A 27,162-nucleotide genomic window follows, 5' to 3' on the forward strand; every position below is an offset into this window, starting at 1 on the left:
ACTCTACCTTTCAATGCCATTTGTAAGCTAATATTTTAATGGAATATTCACCCATCATTTGCTTTCATGTCCTTCCAAACTGTCTTTACATGCCGTTTCTTTCTTCCACTGAACACAAACATTTAGCCTTTTTGTGCTTACAATGGACAGGGATTAAAGATTTCATGCTTCAAAAAGGACGCAAATGCACGATAAAAGTATCATAAAAGTGGTTCATCTGATGTGTGTTTTATTCCAAGTCTTCTGAAGACATACGATAGCTTTGTGTGTGTGAAATAGACCAAAATTTTGTCATGTCATTTTTACATGTAAAGCGCTTTGCACAATACAGATTGTATTAAAGTAGCTTTACATACAATTATGCAGTAAGCTATTTTTAATAAAAGTCATGCATTGATTTAGTAAGCTGAGTAGATGTTGGTGGGCAGTGATTAAAACTAAAGGATACTGATTGAACTGTAAGAGTATTGATTAAGTGCCTTTGAAGTCCATCCCAAATTAACTGTGGAAGTGCACGTAGATGCAGTGTACTAGTTATTTGGCTGATAAAGGCTTTAACTGGCAGTAATCTATTGTCTATGTATTCCATTTTAAGAAAAGTGATGCAAGCAGTGGTCAGAGAATTGTTACTTGCTGTTCAGTTGGATTGCAGTTGATAGCAGTTTATTCGCTGTGTAGTGTATCCAAAGACCAAGATGAGTCATATAAGGCATTATTTACTGAAAATCTTGACATCTGCCCAAGATTTTCTTGGGGTGTTCATGAGAGAAGTAAGGATGTTCAATTAATTAACAAATCCTTCTTTTGAGTCTGCTTTTTTCAATTAATTGGTTGAAATGGTACACAAAATCTGTCTTAATGGTTCATTTACAAATTAGACTGATCCGGTTCTCGAATTCAATTCAATGAATGGAGAAAAGTTGAACTCGATTATCAGAATGAATCTGAAGATTATCAGTGAAAAATGAATTAAATTTGGTCAGTTATCATATGGCTTCAGAAGACTTGGGATATTTTTTGTCCTTTTTTGAAGCTTCAATCCGTATTTATCATAACTGCGTGGAAAAGACAGCAGTCTTCAGAATTTCTCATTTTGTGTTCCATGGAAGAAATAAAGTCATACAGATTTGGAGCAACAGGGTGGTGAGTAAATAATGAGAGAACTGTTCATTTTGTGTGAACTGTTCCTTTAGCGCATGTACACTGTTTTACAGTCTCTTTCGGTCATAGGATAACCACATAAAGTTTATTTTATGCATTTGCAATCTAACATGATAGAATTCCTCTGTTTGAGTAAGTAATACAGAAATGTAAAATCAAATTGAATTATTTGTTGTTTTACAACTGCTTTTTTCCTGGAGCATTTCAGCACAGTTTGTGATTGATGAATGAGTGGCGCCTGGTGGCTCCATTGTAAGGCACAAAGTCACTCTCCATATTCACTTTCTCTATTCCTTAGTGGTGGAAAGAGCTTCTAACCTACACCCGATCTGTTGAAACCAACTTAACATTCAAGAAACAGCTAAACGAGCGCTGAACAACATGGCATCAGTTGGACAGTGACATCTAGTGGAAAAAACTGTATTTATTTTTTATTTTGATATTACAGCATGGGGTCAATAGTTTACTTACATAGACCCTCTTATTCAAAGTGACACACTGTATATATATATATATATATATATATATACAGTACTGTGCAAAAGTCTTAGGCATATAAGATTTTCACAAAAGCATTTGTCTTAAAATTGTTATTTATATCTTCAGCTTTAGTGTGTCAGTAGGAAATATAAATGTTAGACTCCCAAACATTACTTTTGCAAATAGAAAAGATTAGAATAGAAGAACAGGGAGCTCTAAAACAGATCGTATGCCCCCCCACAGAGCCCCCCCACTGAACACTGAGTCAGTCTGAGATTACATAAAGAGACAGAAGCAATTGATCCAGCCTAAATAGATAGAAGAACTGTGGCGAATTCTCCAATTCTTGGAATGCTTGGAACATCCTATCTGCCAACAACCAAGAAAAACTGTGTCCAGTTGTACCTAGGAGAATCTACTGTATATAAAAAGTGCTGTATGTCTGTGGACTGGTTTACAACTATTTCTCAAGTTATTTATTTAGATTTCGAAAATAAATTCCAATTGCCAACAAATTTACTCTACCTGACATTCTGCAATGACCTGAGTGAATGAAAACAGACAGTGCAATATTAAAAGTGTATGAATAGCTTTAATAAAATGTTACTGTCTCTGCTGGGATGTTCATCTCTTTTACAACCAAAATAGCAGTTTCCAGCTTGAAACTGAACAATTTTGGAATTAAATATGTATTTGTATCATTCTAGAGCATTGGCTCTCAACTGGTTTTGCTTCAGGGCCCAGATATTGGACATTATTTATAGTACAAAAATAAACAAAAATGACCATAAAATCAATGTAACACAGCTCATAAACAGAAGGGAAGGAGAACACAGGGAAGCAGGTTTTCCAGGCTCAGGTAGGACTTTTAATCGGCCACTTCAATGCTTTACAACTTCACAAACTCGTCAGCTTCACAGGCACGTAGTAATTTAAACACTTCAGCTTCACAAACATAACAGATTAAACATAGCAGCTTCAGGAGCACCGTGGCCTTCCTTGTGCCAGACTCTGACTCTGACTCTGACTCTCTGACTCTGACTCTCTGACTCTGACCCTCTGACTCTGACTCTCTGACTCTGACTCTCTGACTCTGACTCTCTGACTCTGACTCTGACTCTGACTCTGACTCTCTGACTCTGACTCTCTGACTCTGACCCTCTGACTCTGACTCTCTGACTCTGACTCTCTGACTCTGACTCTGACTTTGACTCTCTGATTCTGACTCTCTGACTCTGACTCTGACTCTCTCTCTCTCTCTCTCTCTCTCTCTCTCTCTGCTGGTGGCGTGGCTGCTTATATGCCACTCTCCCCATGCTCACTGGAATTAGATACAGGTGTTACACATAATCTAGCTCAGGTGCAAGCGCCCTTATCGCTTTCTCTCTCTCCGGACGGACACTTGACCACAACCCCGCTGCCACAATCAAACTTTGGAATTTAGCCCTATTAATACTGAACTGCACAGGCCAAACAATTTGCAAAAATATTACCATGACATAGGCTGAAACACATTTTTTAGTTGCAGCTCATGAGTTGAAAACCTTATTCCTTTAAGAGAGTATACATTATTATCCAAAGCTGAATCAGTTTACACTTGGGGAAGGTCTTAGTCATTATCAAGACGATTTTATCCATTTACTTAAAGTGCTCTGAAGAACAGATGTTATACCTTAATGTAAAATGTTAAATGGAATAACTCAAATACCAGGTCGAGCTTGGTGCTGAGTGTTTTGTTTACTTTTTTCCATCTTTACAAACAACAACAACAACAACACATTTTTACAATGTCTTAAACCTGTGCACTCTCAACATAACATTCCCTTTTTAACAGTTACACAAAGTACACTAGGTAGTTTTTAATTTTAATTTAATTTAATTAATTTTTTTCTACACAAACCGAAACAGACTTTTCGAATCGAAAAGTTTTCGATTACACATGCCATTGTAGAAATACGATATTCTAAGGCGACTCACTTATTCTGCCACCTAAATTGTCCAAAAAAACAAACCAAAACCCAAACTAAATCCCAAAAGCAACTAAAAAAGCTAAGAGAAATAAAATACATTATACAACAGTAAGTTCCGGTCTTCGAATCTGATTGGACAAGAGGCGTTCCAAGAGTGCTAATATCTCACACCATCAGCACTGGGATGCTTTATTGTTTGTGTCACTCCACTTGAGATTGTGGCATTCCAAACTAATGTGTAAGAGCTGCGCAGTTATGTAAGAGTAGCTATGTGTGTGAATTTTCATTCATCCCTGTAACATTAAGATTTGAGCCAGAAAGTGGCAACAAAAGACACATCTTGTGTGTGCTATGAGCGAGCTGAGCTGACGCTGACAATCAGTGCGTATGTTTTTTTAAGTCATCCAGAATTACTACTATACTATAACTGAGAAATAGACTTTAACTAACAGCTTCAGCATTACTGCTGATAACAGCTGAGAGTCGCGAATGACAGAATAATCAAACATGCTCAGGGTGCCTACCTGATACCCCAGTTTCCAAGTTGGGAGATAATGTAAACTTTCAACATGATGGAGGAGAGACGCTTTCTGTGTCAGTGTCAAAATAAGAGTTCCTCAAGAAATATACAAGAATGAAACTGGCGTCCTCCATGTTTTGTTATTGGAGAGAAAACATGGAGGACGCCAGATTCATTCTTGCATTTTTCTTGAGGAACTCTTCAGTGTGCTGCATAAACTGCTTTTGTGAGGAAACAGCTCATCACTTAATGAATTGACTGCCGGTTCGCCAATCTTCAACATGTTTTACACTAAACAATCCTTTTGGGATGAACTATGTGAGGAGTTTACTACAATAAAATTACTGTTTTATAAGAGAAGACACAGACAATTTTTCAACAGGTAGATGTCAGATATCAGCTCTCCCCATTCATTTGTATGGCATCCACAAACGGTGACTTCCTGTCGTAACACGCTAGTTGACCGTTATGCTCTCTACTATGGTTAAAGCGTGGAGGTTGTTATCTCAGTATAGAAGATCTCTGATACACTCCTAGCATAACAGTTTATCAACAGGAAATCATGAAATCAGCAGAGCTCCCCCTAGAGGTGCAGTAGTCTCTTTATACTCTCATCTCTCGGGCCACACCAATCACAGGTAAAGATCAATCCAGGCTGGTCCAGTCATGTGAAAGGTGGAGAGACAGGAGAAAGAGAGAGGGAGAGAACAACAACAAAACAATTAAAGAAAAGAGATAAAAGGATGACCATAAACTTTAAAATAACATTAAAATATCAAAATGTATAATTTTAATAAATATATCGAATTATTCTGTGAATTTTTGGACACATCTTGGAATCCCGTAGGAATTCTGGCATAATCATTCAGTTCAAATGGGGTAGACTGTCCTGTGCATTGCTGGCTAACAGCAGCACTTTTTTCAATGGGAATCCCCACAATTCAGAATTTCGCGATAGACTTCTGGTGGTGAAGAATTTCCCCTTGCGGATTTTGCGTGGAGTTCTACTTTGGTGAACTTTGACAGTCGAATTCACTGCGTTGACCAGTAGGAAGTTGCTTGGATTGGCAGTGACCTCTGTGTGTGTGGATCTGCGAACACAGCTACATTGAATTTTCACAATGGACAAGGATTTCATTTTAGCGGCGAGTTTCTTTTTATTTTTATTCTCACAGAGTATAAAGTGCAGTAAGTGAGAGTGATGTTAAAAAGAAACTCACTGCTAAAATGATATCCTTGTCCATTGTGAATATTCAGTTTAGCTGTATACAAAGCACTGCCCACACAGCAACATGATCACACGTTAATTCAGCATGTTGTTTCTGAAAGTTCCAGGACCCTAGGATCAGCAACATTATGCAGACTCACTGACAAGTGGTATCTCCCATCAGACATGTTTGCATCAACTTAACTGTATTTACCTTCCTTTGTGGTGTGACCAGATGTGCGTTGAGTCAGCAGCGTGGGAGGCCCGGGTTCGGATCACGCTTTTAAACCAGAAAGTAATCATGTTCGCATAATCAGTGACGAGTGTGATTCGAGGGTGGCATTTTTATGCTGAACATACACATTTGGGGTGTGGTTTGGGGTGTGCAGTTCACTTTTGGCACCCCAGATATTTCAAAAAATAGAGCTCACACTTGCCGATACGCCCAAAAACATTTACTGCTTTGACCACTAGGGGAGGTGTATAAAATTTCGGTCAGCATAGACCGATCTTTGCGAAAAGTCAACCTACTCTTTCTGATTTCATTGAGAGATCAGTCTGCATACAGAGGTCACTCCCAAACAAAGTAACGTCCTATTGGTTAACACAGTGAATTTGCCTGTCAAAGTTCACCAAACTTGAACTCCAATCAAATGCAGCCGATGAACGTGTGCATTCTGCGTTGGGCCAGGAAGGCCAACAGTGTGAGCGACAAACAGAGCTGTGTGTGTGTGTGTGTGTGTGTGTGTGCCAGCGAGTGTGTGCTGGAAAGCAGTTTTATGTTTTATCCAAGTGAAAATGTGTGTAATTAAAGTCTTCCATGAACTGTTCACCTGGCTCCCGCTTCCACCTTCATAGGGAAGGCAGAGATCTGCCACAGTACTTTTGTGGTTTGAGAGCTTGAATAAAACCTCTTCAAAGATACATTTAGAGAAACTGCATACTAATTTCATACACGAACCTGCAAATTTATTAACGTCACTTTCATTCTTGAAGTACAAAAACCTTAGTAACTTTTGTGTATGCATCCTGTCCTGACACCCATCCTATGATGTGATAACTGTGCCTTGTGACCTGCTTCAGTAAATATTATATCAACCCCTTGTGGTCAGTAACAGGTTCTGGAAGAACAGCATATTGGGGGGGCTGGGTAGCTCAGCGAGTATTGACGCCGACTACCACCCCTGAAGACGCAAGTTCGAATCCAGGGTGTGCTGAGTGACTCCAGCCAGGTCTCCTAAGCAACCAAATTGGCCCAGTTCTAGGGAGGGTATAGTCACATGGGGTAACCTCCTCGTGGTCGCGATTAGTGGTTCTCGCTTTCAGTGGGGCATGTGGTAAGTTGTGTGTGGATCGCGGAGAGTAGCATGAGTCTCCACATGCTGGGAGTCTCCGCAGTGTCATGCACAATGAGCCATGTGATAAGATGTGTGGACTGACTGTCTCAGAAGCGGGGGCAACTGAGACTTGTCCTCTGCCACCCAGATTGAGGTGAGTAACCACGCCACCACGAGGACCTACTAAGTAGTGGGAATTGGGCATTCCAGACTGGGAAAAAAGGGGATAAAAAAAGAAAAAAAGAAAAAAAGAATGGCATATCGGATCAAAAGACTCTAATCTTTTGACTCAAATAGGTTTTTTTTCTGATTAACAGTTTTTATTGATTCGTACATATAACGATGAAAAACAAAACATATATACACTGAATCAACATTTAACCCCCACTATTACCCCTCCCCCTCCCCAATCACCAACCCCTCCCTGACCCCCAACAAACAACCCTGTGGTCACATATAAATATACACACACACACACGCACACGCACACACACAAAAAAGAAATATATTATATATATACTTTATATATATAATAATCACACATTTAAAAATATACTTCTCTCTCCACAGACCCTTCCCGAGAGTCCCCCAAAAATGCCAAATAACTGCCCCATTTCCCATCAAACAAATCCCAGATCCTCAGCCTTCTATATGACACCTCCTCGAAAGCTGCCACCCTCCCCATCTCTGTGCACCACTCCCGAAACGAGGGCGCTCCAACCGACTTCCATACCCATAAAATAATCTGTCTGCCTAACATAACTCTGGTCAGGACCCAATTTTTTATGTGTTTATCTCCTATATTGATGACCGCCCCATCGCCTAAAATATAGAGTCTGGGGCAAAATTAAATTTGAGTGCCCAATACTTCACACATAAAACTCTGAACCTTCAACCAAAATTCTTGGATCTTAACACACCACCAAAAAACATGGGTTGTGGCTCCATCTTCTGATTGGCATCACCAGCAGGTGGGTGTGTCTTTAAGACCAAGCCTATACAATCTAGAGGGGGTCCAATAGAATCTATGTAAAATATTGAATTGCATAAGGCACACCCTTGCATCTCTAGATACAGACCTGATGTTTTTTAGAATACTAGCCCACACTCCCTCCTCCAATACCAAGTTTAAATCTTTCTCCCATAATCTGTTGAGAGAAGTTTAAGCTCCGTCCCCCAGACTCTGAATTAACAGGGAGTAATACATTGATGCCTCATGACCTTTTCCAAAAGCAGTTATCATCACTTCCAGAGCATCTGCCGCTTTAGGGTGGTATATGCTACTCCCAAAAATAGTACGGAGCAGATGGTGCAGCTGTAAATACCTAAAGAACTGAGATCTGGGAATCACAAAATGTTGAACCAAATTTTCAAAGGATCTCAACACTCCACTCTGATATATGTCACCGAGCGTTTTAACCTCCCTCACATTCCACTCTGACCAGCAGAAAGGGGACTTATTAATACATAATTTGGGTAGTTTATAGTTCAGCCATATGCTCTAGGCAACATTTAAATAAATGTTGAATTAAACACTCTGGACACTTTTGTCCATACCGAGTGCAAATGTGAGATAATGGGGTGTAACTTAACTTCTCTGATTAGTTTGATAGAAAGGCTTTGCAATGACGAGATAGGGCAAGAACTTCCTGTTCAATACAAAACCAGGGAGGGGCTCTCTCAGGTGAAGCGACCAATGAGCCAAATGTCTGAGACCGAATGCATAATAGTAAAACAAAATCTTGGGTAGGCCTAGCCCACCTTTGTCAATCGGCCTATGTAACTCATTGAAATGTAATCTGGGATGCTTAACATTCCAAATGAAGGACTTCGCTATGCAATCAAATTGCTTGAAATAAGAGAGGGGGACATCTACAGGGAGAGATTGTAGCAGGTATTTGAATTTTGGAATACAAATCATTATAATAACATTAACCTTCCCAATCATCGATAAATGTAATGAAGCCCACCTGTCTACATCACTCGAAAACCGTTTTATTAAAGGGTCAAAATTAACTCTGGCTAAATCAGACAAATTTGTTGGGAATAAAATGCCCAAATACTTAATGCCCTGTTTGGGCCACTGGAAGATGCCCGGCTGAAAAGCCGTTACTGGGCAGTATGCTGTCAGAGCCAAAGCTTCGGATTTAGACCAGTTGACTCTGACTCAAATAGGTTTTAATGTAAAAGCGTAATTAGGTTTCTAACCAGATGTAGTTTTGTTGGCGTTTCTCCCAAAGACAAGCTCCTCTGTGATCGGTGCCATGTTGTTTTGCCACCTGACTCCGTACGTCGAAAGTTTAACCCTTTTCTGACAGCCCAGTATCTTCTGAACTGAGATCGGTTGGTTTCAATAAAATTAAATTATGCTTTGCATATAGCGAAGCCAAAATACAATATTACACGTGGTTCAAGAAACATTGCAGCTGACCTCGAAGCAAATGTTCTTATCTTAGCAAAATTATTGTACAAAATATAGTTCCTGTAGCTCAACTGGTAGAGCATGGCACTAGCAATGTCAAGATCATGTGTTAAATTCTCAGGGAACACACAAACTGATACAATGTATACCTTCCAGGTCTGTCATGCCTGAGGCATTTCCCATAGTGAACAATTAACAACATACACAAAGCATCTCCACTTAAATATAATTCTGACACCCAGTAATAATTAATTATTTATTATGAAAATAAACCAAAATCATTATCAATATCATCAAAATTTGTAACAATTAAATTTTTGCAAATTTTTTTTAATCCCCTTTTCTCCTCAATTTGGAATGCCCAATTCCCACAACTTAGTAGGTCCTCGTAGTGGTGTGGTTGCTCACCTCAATCCGGGTGGCGGAGGACAAGTCTCAGTTGCCTCCGCTTCTGAGACAGTCAATCCACACATCTTATCATTGTTGTGCATGACACCGCAGAGACTCCCAGCATGTGGAGGCTCATACTACTCTCTGCGATCCATGCACAACTTACCACGCGCCCCGTTGAGAGCGAGAACCACTAATTGCGACCACGAGAAGATTACCCCATGTGACTCTACCCTCCCTAGCAACCGGGCCAATTTGGTTGCTTGGGAGACCTGGAGACATATTCATCACCAATCAGTCTGCAGAGCTACAATGCAAATGTTGAAAGGTACACCAGAAAAGTATAACACTAGAACAGATACCTGTATATAAAAGTAGAATTTATTTAGTATTTATACTTACGCAAGATAATAGAAAGTGCGAAGAACTCCAAAATCGCATGTGGATTCAGATTAAGTAAAATATCATTTATAGATATCCTGAGTTACTTTGTATTCCTTGTGTCTTCCGACATATTCACAGGCAGAGCAAATAGCTAGAGTAAACTCTTGGTTCTGCAGTATTAAATGAGGCCTTGCAGAAAGAACCTGCGATTTGCATCTTCATCCTTGTCCAGGTGAAGCAGATATTCCACTAGTGACTTTGCTTCTGGAAAGTCATTCACATGAATGAAGGAGTCGGTGGGAAAAAAGTCTTCATAGTTCTGTCTGTGAGGTCCCAACACGAGGGGGACAGTACTACTATGAGAGGTCCATTTAACTTCTCAGTGATGTAATCCTTGTGGATGGAATTTTCAAAGCAGATAAAATTTGCAACTTGCTAGTGTAGGATAGTAGTCCTTGTAATCAAAGAAATTCCCATAAGCCTTCCCAAACACATGCACCGTGATGTGTTTGCTGAGTTCGCTGTAATATGTGTTCCTGACAGTGACACCGGTTGAGGGATTGTTGTTACTTGCAATCCAACAGGCCAATTTGTCCTTTTGGGGAATTTTAAACTCCTCATCAGCGTTTTTTCTAATGGTCAAGCGTAACCGCACAGAAATATCAGCATCTTTTCTATAGCTGAGGATGAGATTGAACAGGTTTTCCAAACCTGGTATTTTCACTGTATTGGTCAGCGATTGTACATGAAACAAAATCTACTGCTGAAATGGAGGACGAGGAGATGGTGGAAGATTAGATAGATCCTATTTAATTGCTTTGTGAAAAATGAGCACAGCATCTGCATTGCTATACAGCGATCTATCATCTGTCATCAGGCAACCATCGATATTAAAAATAGTTTTACAATCTCTCAGGTCAAACCTGTAATTTTCAGGCCAGATGCATAACAAATGTATAGGTCTTCCATTTCATCAGCAAGGAAGTGGTTGCCCTCTGTGTAGTACCTTTCTGAGTACTGTTTTGGTAGTGGAGCTGGACATTTGGGGAGAAGTGAGGACCAGATAAACATGAAGCTTAGAGATATGACACCTCCAAACATCACTGTACTGGCCAGGCAGCACATTAAAGTTCCATTTAAACTTGTATGTGGCATTTTCTGTTCTAAAGAGAATAAAAGTCACTTTTATTCATGTCATCAACAAGAATAAAAAGAAATGTCTCAATAAAAAGGGCGTGTTGAATTGGTTTCTAAAATGTTTGTAATTTTTTCTGAGCTAAATATATGGCACTTAACGGGATAGTTCACCCCAAAATGAAAATTCTCTCATCATTTACCCACCCTCATGCCATCCTAGTTGTGTATGACTTTCTTTCTTCTGCAGAACACAAACAAAGATTTTTACAAGAATATCTCAGCTCTGTAGGTCCATATAATGCAACTGAATGGCAGTGTTGGTAGGGTTACTTTTTAAATGTATTCCATTACAGATTACGGAATACGGAATCGTGCCTTGTAACAGGTGCATGTAAAAGGGTTAGAAACAGTATTTTAGCTTTAGCATAAAGCTAAATGTTCATTTGACAATTTACACAATTATATATTTCTGCTGCTCCAATCTTACTTCTAAACCCCACAGAGTGTACACAACCACATCTTCTTCTGATCGCATCATTTATGTTTTCCAGCTGAACAGACTAAATACTACACTAAACAAATCACAATAAAATGTAAAGTAATCTCTTCAGTAATCAAAATACTTTTGGAAAGTAATTGTATTCTGATTACCAAAAATTTAAATTGTAACTGTAGTGGAATACAGTTACTAATATTTTGTATTTTAAATACGTAATCCCCTTACATGTATTCTGTTACTCCCCAGCTCTGTCTACGCATGCGTCACTTGGAAGTGTAATCAAGCTTGAAATCATGATCATGCTTAGAGACTGCAATGACAAGATGTAGCGTGAAAAAGGAGTTATATTTTGGTCTATTCTCACCCGAAACCATCTGGATTGCTTCAGAGGACATTGATTAAATCACAGGAGTTGTATGGATTATGTTTATGCTGACTTTATCTCTTTTTTGGACCTTCAAATTTCTGGTCCCCATTCACTTGCATTGAAAGGACCAACAGAGCTGAGACATTCTTCTAAAAATCTTTGTTTCTGTTCAGCAGAAGAAAGAAAGTCATACACATATTAGATGGCATGAGGGTGAATAAATGATGAGAGAATTTTCATTTTGGGGTGAACTATCCCTTTAAAACTAGTGACACCATGGCAACTCTGTGAGAGGCTACAAAGGTTACAGCACTGAAAGTAAAAGCTAATCATTACCATAAATCACAAAACTAGCATACCATTCTGCAATTTTGGTCTCACCAAATAAGATAAAAAATTGTATGTTTGGAATTAAAGTTTTTAATTCAAAGCCTTAGCTTTTAAGAGCCCCAGAAGAAATTTGCAGTTCAGCATATGGTAATGTATCCTATCCCAGAGGATCACGCAGGCTATATACCATATGTTCTCAGAGAGAAAGATGTGGCCGTCATCCAAGTTACCATGTTAAGATGTGAAAGAAAGACAGAGCAGAGCAATAGAACTGCATTGTTTAAAGGAATGGGTGTGTTTTTAAGCTTTTCCTAAATGGCTCATGGCAAAAGAAATGTGACGGCCTAAATTGTTAGATGAACATGACTGGATTCTGCTATAACATTTACTGTAGCCTATCCATTGTGACTCATTCACTTCATGCATTTACACAAGGATTTGATGGTTCATTGTAAAAGTAAGGTGGGGCTGCTAAAATATGCATCACCCTCTTCTAAAGTTACTCAAGCACAAAATGCCTAAATTTAAAAGTTTCTTACACTGTGAAACTGAACATTGTTGGATAGGTCTCATAATCAGGTCTCATTTTCAGGTCACTTAAAATTAAATGACAATACACACAATGACAATCCACAAGGCTATCTTCTGCCTATCATCCATTGTCCACATGAAACCTACGCCAATGGTATTAGTCACTACTGGGGCATGTTGTCATAAAAAGTCAAGTAAAGGTGGTAAGGTACAACAGCTTTCAAGTGTTGCAACTAATCCCAGTCTCTCCCATATTTATATTTGAACACTTTTTGCATATTTTGATAAAATTATAGCTTCATTTGATATGATGCACAATAAATATTATCTTCGCACATCACCTCTAATACTTCATATCAAGCATGCTCTTCACTGACACATACATTAACTTCTGATAGAAATAAGGTGTTTTCCCGTCCGTGGGACAGTTGTAATGGCTGAAATTAATGTATGTTTTTTTAATGGATTATCATTGTTTATGATTGTTCGGATCGGGACAAACAGTAAAATAGTAAAAACCCTATATAAAGGCATTTGAAAAATATACAAAAAATGGTAACACTTTACAATAAGGTTCCATTCGTTAAGTAAGGAATAATTGATGATGGACCGTTGAATTATTGAAAAATAATGCACACCCGAGGTGGTAATGTGGTCACGACTGCCCATTGCGCCCGCGGCCATTCCAGAGCTTGGGCCGTGTGCTCGAAGAGCTCCAGAAAGGCCTCCGGCTCATCTTGCGCCCCCATCTTCACCAGCGTCAAATGGGGGTTTGCTGCTGCTGGGGTAGTGCCGTGAGCCCCCACCTAGGGTACCAAGCTCCGCAATACCGTCGGTCCTCCACTTGGCCTCGAAGGAGTGCCTTGAAGCACTGGCCTGGTGCTGCGCCTAGTGGATGCTGGCGAGGGATCGAAACACTTCCTCCAGTGGCGAAGACAACTCCATAGCAGGGTACCTTCCTCCTTATCCCGGGTTTCGGGACCAGTGTAACAAAGGTTCGGGTTGGGCAGGTAAAGCAGGAAGCGGGAACTGGTTTCCACAGTTCACTTGAGTCCGTTTTATTCACAAATAACCAGCAATCGCTGTACAGCTTCACTCAAAATACGACAACTTTTCAGCATCACTCAAATAAACAGTCCACTTTTCAGCTTCACACAACACAAGGCTCCCTCTCTCTCTCTCTCTCAATTTTCAATTGCTTACTGGCATGACTGTATGTTACAATGTTGCCAAAGCACAAGATCTAATCAAATCAAACAGAGTAGAAACATGTATAACATTAATCAACTGATTTAAACTGTGCATATTTAGAACACAGTAATTAACAAACAAATAAACAAATGCATTGTATGTAAAAATTTTAAATCACATGTAACTGATACACAGTAATATACAGTATAATGAAATAATATATGAACTAATGTATACATTTAAGTGAAAAGGTTTGGTTTAGTGGCTTAGAGATCTTTCTCTCAGGTTATGGCAGTGTGTGACATATTTAGCAGCTGTAGGGGCCATGTGTTCTTTCTCCCCTAATATGATTTGAATTTGTTCAATTTCAGGCAGCTCATATATTTCAGGTATAGATTCACTGCATTTTGTGAGGAATGTGTTTCTAATTAATTGATATTTTCCACAGTGGAGGAGAAAGTGCATCTCTGTTTCAACCTCTCCATTTTCTGGCAGTGAACACATGTCCTGTTTTCTCTGGGGAGCCGAGACTTTTTAAGTCTCCCTCTTTCTATGGCGAGGCTATGATCACTCAGCCTGTATTTGGTCAGGATGTGCCTCTGTTTTACATCTCTGACGGTGGACAGATAAACTGGCAATTCATATTTTCTTTTTAGACCTCTATAGCATTCTAATTTGTATAGGGCTCGGAGTCTATGGATCTGGCCTGTCTAGTTTCATTCTCCCAATGTTCCAAATAGGTATTTTTATTGTGCTTTATGATTTGGCCGAATTTGATGTTTTATTTCAGGAGTACTGGTCTCTCTCTCAGGGAAAAGACACAAAGACTCTGGTCTGCCTGTCTCTCTCCTCTCTCTGTGAACTGGCCGTCTTTTTATCTCCCCCGACTCTCACAGTGAACATAGAGATGGTAATTAGTCACAATTCATCTCAGGTGGATGTCCTTACCGCTTTCTTTCTCCCCAGATGGGCGCTCGACCACTCCCTCACCTCCACAGATGCTTAAACACTCTGCAGTGCTGAAGTCTCACAGTGGAATTGTAGATGCGCACATTTTAATAAAGGATAATTAGACTTGTTCTGGTCGTGAATGACTCGTAAAAGACGGTAATTTGGCGCCATCTACTGGCGCAAAGGTGTAATTTGCAGAAATGGTCAATGAACTAACATTTTTGGTGAATGGATTCAAAAGACTCGAGTCACTGAGATGAATCAAAATCACAACCTTTATGTTCTACAACTTTTATTACATATAGATTGGGATGGTAACACAATGAACTGCATTTAATCACCACACAATAAGCATAGAGCTGACATACCCGCTCAATTAAAGAGCTCCTTACGTGAGAACTTAGGTCACAATGTCTATGATGCATCAGGGTCATTGATAATTCCTGGACACAATGCCTCTCTTTCTTTCAGAGTGGAGGATGGTGGTGTCAGCTGAACTCGGAGCTGCTGAGACACTGGAAGTTAGTTGGTCTAGGATCTGTTCCTTAGCTCTCCCCAGTCATTCTGTGATACACTGGAAAACTCTGGCTGTTTTAATGCCATACTGTATATGGAAGTCTAAATATTGTAACCTATTCACATTAGATGCTATTTTTCACCAAAACAGATAACGATGGTTCTGAAGTGATTAACATTAAAATGACTAATTACCAAGATAGGTAGTTGAGAAAACACTTGCTGAGCTAGCCAAACAATTTCAGGAATAAAACCCATAACAAACATAGGGATGATCTAATCTGGTTATTTAAAGGTGCATGTTGTTTACTAATGATAACAACTGGAAGCTTTTTGTGTTACCAAAAAAATGAATTACAAAGGTTTAAAGACTGTTTTAATGGGACGTCCGTATAACAAAAAGTTGGAATCTGTTAGTTAAAAAAAAAAATAAACCCCTGGGACATTAAAAATAAATGAATATAAAAAAAGTTTATTGCATGCATAATTTATGGTCTTATGAGGGACAATAAAACAAAAACACTTTTTGTCCACTAGATGTCCCTGTCCAACTGATGCAACCTCTAATAGAGATCATTCGTCAACAACTGGTCATCTGATTTATAATAACAAATGACACGAAATTAAATTAGAAATCTAGTTATAAAACGCAACGAATGAAAGAACTTCAACCATTCCAGAGACTGTACTACAATGTTATCCACACATTTACAAATGGAGAAGGCTTGGAGGCAGCAGTGATAGTAGCCTATTATATTTCAGGACCATGTGTGACACCACGTGGTTTCTGGGAAAGTGTGATAGGTCTGTAAAAGTAGAGTGTAACTAAGAGGAAAGATGTCATGGAGAGAAATTTAAATGGCAGGATTACATTTGATTTATTTGTTAAAAACTGATCTTTTAAACATTAAGTTAAAAACAACAACAACAACAACAAAAAACATTTCTACTGTGCAAGCATTGCAGGCAGTGTGGCTCATCCACATTTCTTCTCAAGGAAGCTTTTTACTTATTATGTTGGCTTGTCAAAGCAAACATATTGATCTACTATTTAAGCTTTTTCTTCTTCTTCTGAGCCAAAATGTAAACTGTATCTCCTCCTAGAGCTTTCAAGCTACAACCACCAAACTCGCCGCAGACCTTCAGACTGTTCTGACTCGGGTTGCTGTCTTTTTTCTAACTGATTGGACTTCCGGTATTCCCGTATCTTTCTTCCGAACAGGACTGATTTTAAATTGACTCCCATTCAAGGTGTGAAAACTTTCCCCTGTAATAACTCCTTTAGAGGATTCAATCTACTTTCTATCACTCCACCACTCATACTTTCTATCACTCCATCACTCTCTTTTCTATCTTTCCATCACTCCACTCTTTTTGTTCTTTCTTTCACTCCATCATTTTAACACCCTAGCAACTGCATACAACCTAGCAACCATTTAGTGCACCCTAGCAACCAAAACCCATTGACTACCATTCAAAATGGCTTAGATGGATAACTCCTGATCAGAATGTCATAGAGTCTTCAGGTTTGACTCAATACAATCAGTCCAGCAAGCAGCCTTTTAATGATCAACCTGACAACTTCCTAGCAACCACATGGACTTACCCTAGCAACCGTATAGCAAAACACATATCTCTGCACCACAACATCATAGAGACTTCATCTTTGGCTTATTTGATTCAGACCAGCAAGGAGCCTTTAAATATCATGCTGGACAATACTTAGCCACACCCTAGCAACTATTTAGTGCACCCTAGCAACCAAAACCCATTGCCTGCCATTCAAAATGGCTTAGATGGATATCTCCTGATCAGAATGTCATAGAGTCTTCAGGTTTGACTCAATACAATCAGTCCAGCAAGCAGCCTTTTTAGGATCACCCTGAAAACTTCCTAGCAACCACATGGACTTACCCTAGCAACCGTATAGCAAAACACATATCTCTGCACCACAAAATCGTAGAGACTTCATCTTTGGCTTATTTGATTCAGACCAGCAAGGAGCCTTTAAATATCATGCTGGACAATACTTAGCCACACCCTGTCAACCATCTAGTGCACCCTAGCAACCAAAATCCATTGACTTCCATTAAAATGAGCTTAGATGGATATCTCCGGATCAGAATATCATAGAGACTTCATTATTGGCTCAAATGACTCAGGCCAGCAAGCAGCCTTGTTAGTATCACCCTGGAAACTGCCTAGCAACCAAATGAGCTCACCCTAGCAACCAAGTAACAAAACATATATCTCTGCATCCGAACATTGTAGAGACTTCTAGTTTTGTTCATTTGACTCAGGCTAGCAAGGAGCCTTTTGAGTATCACCTTGGTAACTTCCTAGCAACCAGATGGGTTACACTAGCAACCAAGTAACAAATGACATATCTCTGAACCAGAACATTGTAGAGACTTTGGGTTTCTTTCATTTGACTCAGGGTAGCAAGGAGACTTTTGAGTATCACCATGGTAACTGCCTAGCGACCAGATGAGGTTACCCTAGCAACCAAGTAACAAATCACATACCTCAGCACCATAACATTGTAGAGACATCTGGTTTAATTCATTGGACTCAGGGTAGCAAGGAGCCTTTTGAGTATCATCTTGGTAACTGCCTAGCAACCAAGTAACAAATGACATATCTCTGCACCAGAACATCATAGAGACTTCTGGTTTTGTTCATTTGACTCAGGGTAGCAAGGAGCCTTTTGAGTATCACCTTGGTAACTGCCTAGAAACCAGATGGGGTTACCCTTGCAACCATGTAAAAAATCACATATCTCTGCACCAGAACATCGTAGAGACTTCTGGTTTCATTCATTTGACTCAGGGTAGCAAGGAGCTTTTTCAGTGTCACCTTGGTAACTGCCTAGCAACCAAATGGGGTTACCCTAGCAACCAGTTTGCCATTCAGAAATTCAAGCAAGGGGTAGGGTTGCATAGGTCTTCTTGCAGCTGGCTGTCTATCTGTCTGACTGTAAGACCTTCAAACTTCCAACTCTTCAAACTATTTTAAACTTTCAGACAAGGCTTTGTCAAGCCAACATAAAGTTTGTCTTCAAACTTTACTATCTAGTTTAATGTATGACATCTCATCTATGAGATGATCTAATATGCTTTAAATATGTTTGAATAGAAAGTTTTTCTTTGGCATTGTCCATGATACTTTAGCTGCTTATTTTTGCTGTTACGAAAGTGCAGTGCTGCTGGTCTGTACTTGTTTATGTTTTTTGTATTATCTTTCCACAAAAAGCAAATTCTAGCACTTTCATAAAAGTACTGTGGCCCTATCCAGTGTTGGGTAAATTAATCTACTACAAATTACTTCTCTACAAAAGTTCTGTTTTTCAACTCAACAAACTGAAAATAATGTCTATATTTTCTTAAATGTCAGACACTGTTCCTTCTTCCACTCTCACAGAAACACAAACAGACGTACATATGAACGTAACTCATGTTTTAAATATATCGGCAACACTTTACAATAAGGTTCCATTTGTTAACATTAGTAAATAACATTAGTTAACATGAACTACCAATGAACAATAGTTTTACAGCATTTATTAATCTGGGTTAATGTTAATTTCAACATATAGTAATACATTTTTAAATACAAAAGTTGTATTAGTTAACAATAGTTACTGCACTTTGAACTAACATGAACTAACAATGAACAATTGTATTTGTATTATTATTTATTTTATTAACAAAGATGAAATAAATGCTGTAAAATATATATTGTTAATTGTTAGTTCATGATACCTAATGCATTAACTAATATTAACAAATGGAACCTTATTGTAAAGTGTTACCAATTTATTTTACATTAATAATATTATTTTAGAAATAAGTGTAACCCAAGTGATGTAAACTGACTTGCTTGAAAGTCAGCAACTGTAATCTGATTACAAGAATTTAAATTGTAATGCATTACACTACTTTTTGAATAAGGTAATAAGATTACAGTACCTAATTACTTTGTCATCAAATTACACCCAATACTGGCCACATCAAAGTACAATAATGGCAACAGATAATAATACCATGGTACTTTGGTATATTTATTATAATATTGTTTCATTACATATTTACAAACCATGATATTTACATGGTACTTCAAGGTAATTCAATGAAAATGATGTTACCATCATTGTAATATTCTTTTATTTTCTAAGGGAGCTGTTGTTTGAAATTAAATATTCAATCTTCGAGCATCAATCATCATACGTGTCTTTGAACTGATGTACCCGTTAGTGAAGTGACCCGCTGTTCTGTGTAGCTTTCTACTGTAGGCCAGTGGTTCTCAACCACTGGGACTGGACCCACTAGGAACCTGTGACAGGAAGCAATAGTTTATAGCTAAAAAGTACTTAAATATTGACCTTTTTTCACAGCAAACGCAATCGTTTCGCAGTGGAGTCATATGGATGATGTTTATGCTGACTGTCTGTGACTTTTGGAGCTTCAAAGGTCTTATAACATCCACTTGCATTTTAAGGACCTACTGAGCTGAGATATTGTTCTATTTTTCTTCAGATGTGTTCTGCTGAAGAAAGAAATTCATACACACCTGGGATGACATGAGGATGAGTAAATGATGAGAGAATTTTAATTTTTGGGTGGAACTGTCCCATTAAGCACCCTGCATGCCTGGTTGGAAAGCTTGATTTAAAACTCATAGAGACGTTGTCCTCTATTGCTGAGACTACAAGCTAACAGCTTGTTACACTTACAACAAAAAATGTTTGACAAAAGAAAACGGAAGTGGTATAAGTTAAGTTGCCTCAACGTAATTAAAATGATGACTTTGACAAATTTTTATATTGAAGATCAAATTCATTTTCAGTTTTTCTCGATCAATTTCAAACATTTCCCCAAACTCATGTCACTGCTCTCAAAAAAAATTAACAAAGCCATCTGAACACATTGTAATTGCCCTAAACAAAGCATATTTTTCTTGATTTTCTCGAAACACTACAAAATAATTTCTCAGATCCAAGATTCATGCTTTCAAAACAGTTTTTCTCAGTCGATTTTATACATTTCTCCAAACTATAATCAGTGCTCTCAAAACAATTCACACAATCGTAGAAACAGACACTCAAATTTGCAGAACAATTTAATTTCACTGCATAATGAAGCAATGTTTTCTTTTCTGATAATGCATTAATAAAACTAAATACTAATATCAAAACAATAGATGTGTTCTCTATTAAATTCATAACATGTTCAGCTATAGACACACAACTCTACTATTGAATTATCACATTTATCATAAAAATCCACAGTAAAGACCTTTTTCCATGTGTTCTCATAAAATTTCCTCCCTCTTCTTCTTTTTTGTTGAGACTGAAGTCACCGAACACTCTGTGTGTCTTAGAGAGACCACAATTCATGACATGATCATCTGAGCCTTCTTTACTCTAATCTTCCACCCTGATGTCATCTTTCTGTTCACCATCATTACACTATCTCCATTTGGTCTTTCCTGAAGTCTTTCCGTGCACACACCTGAAAGAGTTGAGAAAACTTTCTCCTTTTCTCATCACTTCTTCCTCAGATTCTCTCATTCTTTACCCACTCTATCTCTTCTTCCTCATTGTTTTTTTTTTTGCTCTGAATTTTCATATTTTACCCCTTTTTAGATTGCTAAGTCATGATAGTTGTGTGAAAAAGTTAGTAAATTGCATTTTCTTTGCCGTGTGCATTACTAACACAGCAGATATCAATATGAAGGGATTTTACAACCTGACGTGCATTTGAGAATATGACTTTAATTTAGTTGTCTGCGTTAACTGTTTTGAAAGCATGAGTTTTGGATCAGAGAAATTTGTATGTAGTGTTTCGAGAAAATGAGGAAAATCAAGAAACATTCACAATCTGTTTAGCACAATTACAAAGTGTTCAGATGGCTTTGTTAATTGTTTTGAGAGCAGTGACCTGAGTTTGGAGATATGCGTAAAATCAATGAAACAAAAAACTGAAACACAGACCACTAAATTAAAGTCATATTCTCAAATGCACGTCAGGTTGTAAAATCCCTTCATATTGTTATCTGCTGTGTTAGTAATGCACACGGCAAAGAAAATGTAATTTACAAAATTTTTCACACAACTATCATGACTAGCAATCTAAAAAGGGTCAAATATTCAGAGCAAACAAATAAATGAGGAAGAGGAAGAAGAGGAAGAACAAGACGAAGAGGTGAAAACTGAGAAGAAGTAGAGTGGGTAAAGTAAGAGGAAACAGGAGGATGAATTGATGAGAAAAGGGGAATGTTTTCTCAACTCTTTCAGGGGTGAGCATTGAAAGAGTTGAGGAAAGACCAAATGGAGATGGTGTAATGATGGTGAGCAGAGAAAGAGGACAGCAGGGTGAAGAAGACACAGAAGAGGCTCAAATGAACTGAGAGTCCCTCTAACTGATCATGTTATGAATCATGGTCTCTCTGAGACACACAAAGAGTTCAGTCAAATGTGAGCAGATCTACAGTGACTTCAATCTCAACAAAAAAGAAGAGGGAGAAATGCCATTCCTCTGCATGCCAGTCAATCAATGTCCACAATTACTGTACCATCTGTGCTTATAGTGCTGCCTTAGGTCCATACAATTGAGCAAGACTGCTATTTTGTTTGTTTGTTTGTTTTTTACAGTAAACTTCTTCATCATCCTTCCAGAGGAAGAGCAGGAACAACTAGAAATTTAGATACATTTTATGAAAACAGATGGAAAAAGGTCTTTACTGTGGATTTTTATGGTAAATGTGTTATTTAAATCATAGAATTGTGTGTCTATAGCTGAACATGTTATGAATTTAACAGAGAACACGTCTATAGTTTTGATGTTAGTATTTAGTTTTAATAAATGCATTATCAGGAAAGAATATAGTGCTTCATTATGCAGTGAAATTGAATTGTTCTGCAAACTTGAGTGCCTGTTTCGTCGGCTGTGTGAATTGTTTTGAGAGCACTGATTATAGTTTGGAGAAATTTATAAAATCGACTGAGAAATACTGTAAATACTAATCAAGTGTATGTGCAGGGAGTATTATATACACAGTATGTGTTTGGGGGAGGGCAACTAGGGGAGGTGGCCTATTTGGAAGCAGTATTTAGAGTCCAAGAGAGAAATCACATGGCTTGTGGGAATTCATGCAATGCTTTGCCAAGAGCTTTCAAAACATCTATAAACCATATTAGGTCTTTTTTATTCAAAGCTGTAAACATATAATAATAACAAATACATATTATTATATTATGCTCATAAGTTTCATGCTTTACCAAAGACCCTGCTTTACAAAACAAACTGTCAATCACTTACTGTAAGCCATCAACACAACTGGCTAAACATTTATAAACAAATCACAGGGTAAGAGTAGAGCTTGTAATGTCATTCCCAAACAGAATGATAGTTGCTTAGGGAATATAGTCCTGCTTTCGCCTTTTGCTATGATGAATAACCCTTGTGTCGTTTTCCTAGTTGTGCAAAGATACAATGCGGAGAGTTTTGTTTACAAATAACTTTAGATCAACTTATTATTTACACTAATTGGAGATAATAGTAAGGCACAGCTTTAACTGAAGCTTGTATACTGTATTATACAGTATCTTGAAGCTAACATGATACTGGACCTACTGTATATTTTTATTTAGCTATAGTAGGTGTTCCATTTACACCACAACACCATGTCCTCACAATCCATTTCCTGGGTTAGGACCAACACAATAGACACAAGTCATTTGACTAAAGCCCAGGATACATGATTTATCAATGAAGAAAAACACATAATAAAACAGAAACATTCAGAACCAAAATAAGTTCTGTCTCTGGAAGACAAGCCCCTCTTGATCACATGATATGCTTGCAGTTCTGTCAGCAGTATATAAGAAGCTCCCACAGAGTAGAAAGCTAAAAGAGAATCCAGACACACTTTGGATGCTTTTAGTTTTGCATAATGTCTGCTAGCAGAATGAGCAAAGGTAAGACAAATCTATAGCATTAGATAGACTGTCCTGTGCTGCAGATATTGACCAAATATTAATTAATGTCTAAGGAGGTCAGACTGGTTAGTGTCTGATATGGAATACTTTTGGTATTGAATGTAATTGGCCATGAATTAATACACTGACTAACCTAATACAATATGTGTGTGTGTGTGTGTGTGTGTGTGTGTGTGTGTTTAAGGAATAATTGATGACGCATTACCACCTTGGGTGTGCATTATTTTTCAATAATTCAAAGGGCTGGAGTCAATTATTCTGCTTATACCATGGTTACCACACCTTTATACATCGTTCAGGGTTTTATCTCAAGACATTTTCTGGTTTTCGTCCCTAAAACACTCTTTTTGTGAGTGGAACTACTTTCTTCTGCCACGGATTCAGTGTCTTGCTCTGATACAGCTCACGCCTTCATTACTTGTTTAAAAGCGGGTCACTTCAGAACTGGAGAGTCCTCATAAGGATAGCCACATCAACGTGTGTGTGTGTGTGTGTGTGTGTGTGTGTGTGTGTGTGTGTGTGTGCGCGCGCGTGTGGGTGCGTGAGAGGGGAGTGAAAGAGAGGGAGCCCAGGGACGCTTTTCAATCGAAATAAATTTAGGATATTATAGACATAGTTTGACATTCTTATTCGATGTACTTACCAGTGTCTTTGTTTTAAATGGTTATTTTGTTGTGGCATCCTGCAGGGCTCTTTGAAATGTCTGAAAAAATTTGGCGAAGTGAAATGGAAGCGTTATACGGTCAAGACCAGAGCTATGTCTGAAATCGCCCACTTATTCACCCATTCACTATTTCATATATAGTGAATAGCAGTGAGTGCACTCTATCTCAGCAGTGAGTGAACGAAATGAGTGAGCGATTTCAGACGCTGACGTAAATTCCCTGCGTCAGAGAGCAGTCGGGAGCTGTCGCAGACATTTTGGCTGTGTCTCGTTTGGAAGGCTGTGTACTAGGTAGGATGCGTCCTTTGAAGGCTGCAGTATACCGAGTGTCCTCCTTTAAACAAGTCACGTTTAAACGAGACAGCCTTCGTAGGACAAACGGAAACGGAACGTATCATGGTTGCTATGACAGCACACCACTCTTTAACAAACGCGAGCGCTTTGAGTGAGAAGGGAACAAAGTTCCTCTGGAAGGGAACGTATGAGCTACATTTTAGGAGAGTTATAATGATGTAAAGAGAAAAGAAAATAGATTTTACAGTTGTACTTTTAGTCTAATACTTTAATTATATATTAATATAATGATACATATTATATACTCTGCACCCATCTACTGAGGTACACCAACTTGGGAATTAACATTACTTGCGTTTGAACATCATATTTACGGGCAAATTGGCGTCATTTTGTGTATATATATACATTTTAGACATTTCCGTTGAAGCAAAGAATTGTGGGTTGTGAGTGCCCACAGGAAGGATACACCTCATGCATTCTCCGAATTCCCGTGGAAGAAGGTCACATTCGAAGTGTCCTACTCGCTTATCTGAAACGAGACGGCCTCGATGACGTATGCGGACGAGAACCGCGACCTCCGGAGGAAGCAGCCGTCCAAATGAGACACAGCCTTTGTCATGAACATTTTCACTTGTGTGGCTTCATGAATTTTATCATCTTTATATATATATATATATATATATATATATATATATATATATATATATATATATATATATATATATATATAATATATGCAATTAAATGTTTTACTGTGCATACCCCTGGCATTCTGTTTTATTTTTGCATTAATAAAAAAATAAATCATAATACAGTTCATCTTTTCACAACTGTTCATTTGTTATGTTTATTGCATTAATGATAAAGAGAAAACACTTCAACTTGTCATGTTTATGTATATTTTTATTTTTCATAAAAAGATAATAGAACTGTTTACTATATTTGTCATTAAAGATAAAAAGAATGAAAACGCTACTGAATATACTATAGTGTACTAATATATATATATACAGTGCATCCGGAAAGTATTCACAGCACTTCACTTTTTCCACATTTTGTTATGTTACAGCCTTATTCCAAAATGGATTAAATTCATTATTTTCCTCAAAATTCTACAAACAATACCCCATAATGACAACATGAAAGAAGTTTGTTTGAAATCTTTGCAAATTTATAAAAAATAAAATAAAATCACATGTACATAAGTATTCACAGCCTTTGCTCAATACTTTGTTGAAGCACCTTTGGCACCAATTACAGCCTCAAGCATTTTTGAGTATGATGCTACAAGCTTGGCACACTTATTTTGGGGCAGTTTCTCCCATTCTTCTTTGCAGGACCTCTCAAGCTCCATCAGGTTGGATGGGGAGCGTCGGGGCACAGCCATTTTCAGATCTCTCCAGAGATGTTCAATCGGGTTCAAGTCTGGGCTCTGGCTGGGCCACTCAAGGACATTCACAGAGTTGTCCCGGAGCCACTCCTTTGTTATCTTGGCTGTGTGCTTAGGGTCGTTGTCCTGTTGGAAGATGAACCTTCGCCCCAGTCTGAGGTCCAGAGCGCTCTGGAGCAGGTTTTCATCAAGGATGTCTCTGTACATTGCTGCATTCATCTTTCCCTCAATCCTGACTAGTCTCCCAGTTCCCGCCGCTGAAAAACATCCCCAAAGCATGATGCTGCCACCACCATGCTTCACTGTAGGGATGGTATTGGCCAGGTGATGAGCGGTGCCTGGTTTCCTCCAGACATGACGCTTGCCATTCAGGCCAAAGAGTTCAATCTTTGTTTCATCAGACCAGATAATTTGTTTCTTGTGGTCTGAGAGCCTTCAGGTGCCTTTTGGCAAACTCCAGGCAGGCTGTCATGTGCCTTTTACTGAGGAGTGGCTTCCGTCTGGCCACTCTACCATACAGGCCTGATTGGTGGAGTGCTGCAGAGATGGTTGTTCTTCTGGAAGGTTCTCCTCTCTCCAGAGAAATTCTGGAGCTCTGTCAGAGTGACCATCGGGTTCTTGGTCACCTCCCTGACTAAGGCCCTTCTCCCCGATCGCTCAGTCTGGCCAGGCGGCCAGCTCAAGGAAGAGTCCTGGTGGTTCCAAACTTCTTCTATTTACGGATGATGGAGGCCACTGTGCTCATTGGGACCTTCAATGCTGCAGAAATTTTTCTGTACCCTTCCCCAGATCTGTGCCTCGATACAATCCTGTCTCGGAGGTCTACAGACAATTCCTTGGACTTCATGGCTTGGTTTGTGCTCTGACATGCACTGTTAACTGTGGGACCTTATATAGACAGGTGTGTGCCTTTCCAAATCATGTCCAATCAACTGAATTTACCACAGGTGGACTCCAATCAAGTTGTAGAAACATCTCAAGGATAATCAGTGGAAACAGGATGCACCTGAGCTCAATTTTGAGTGTCATGGCAAAGGCTGTGAATACTTATGTACATGTGATTTTTTTTTTGTTTTTTATTTTTAATAAATTTGCAAAGATTTCAAAGAAACGTCTTTCACGTTGTCATTATAGGGTATTGTTTGTAGAATTTTGAGGAAAATAATGAATTAAATCAATTTTGGAATAAGGCTGTAACATAACAAAATGTGGAAAAAGTGAAGCGCTGTGAATACTTTCCGGATGCACTGTATATATATATATATATATATATATATATATATATATATATATATATATATATATATATTATAATTATTATTATTATTATTATTATTATTAAAAAAATAGTAGAAAAATAAAATACCAACAAAAACTAACACAAGTGCACGAGCACACATTTTCGTGGGGTTCTTCTTG

The 27,162-nt window shown here is 38.4% G+C and overlaps 1 protein-coding gene and 1 pseudogene across 2 annotated transcripts in view; one reads left to right on the plus strand and one right to left on the minus strand.

The window, feature by feature from the left end:
- Positions 1-9,951: 9,951 nt before the first annotated feature.
- LOC127409941 (4-galactosyl-N-acetylglucosaminide 3-alpha-L-fucosyltransferase 9-like) lies at positions 9,952-20,962 on the minus strand (annotated as a pseudogene).
- Positions 20,963-23,293: 2,331 nt separating this feature from the next.
- The window catches only part of LOC127409859 (tumor necrosis factor alpha-induced protein 2-like), a 34,413-nt gene continuing 30,544 nt past the window's right edge, over positions 23,294-27,162 (plus strand). For both annotated transcript variants that reach the window (XM_051644766.1, XM_051644767.1), the window contains exon 1: positions 23,294-23,371. In XM_051644766.1, the coding sequence (XP_051500726.1) occupies positions 23,347-23,371 (25 nt within the window). In that variant the 5' untranslated portion in view covers positions 23,294-23,346. The remainder of the gene's footprint in view (positions 23,372-27,162) is intronic.

The sequence above is a fragment of the Myxocyprinus asiaticus genome, chromosome 19 (assembly GCF_019703515.2).
Source record: "Myxocyprinus asiaticus isolate MX2 ecotype Aquarium Trade chromosome 19, UBuf_Myxa_2, whole genome shotgun sequence".
NCBI classification, from domain to species: domain Eukaryota; kingdom Metazoa; phylum Chordata; class Actinopteri; order Cypriniformes; family Catostomidae; genus Myxocyprinus; species Myxocyprinus asiaticus.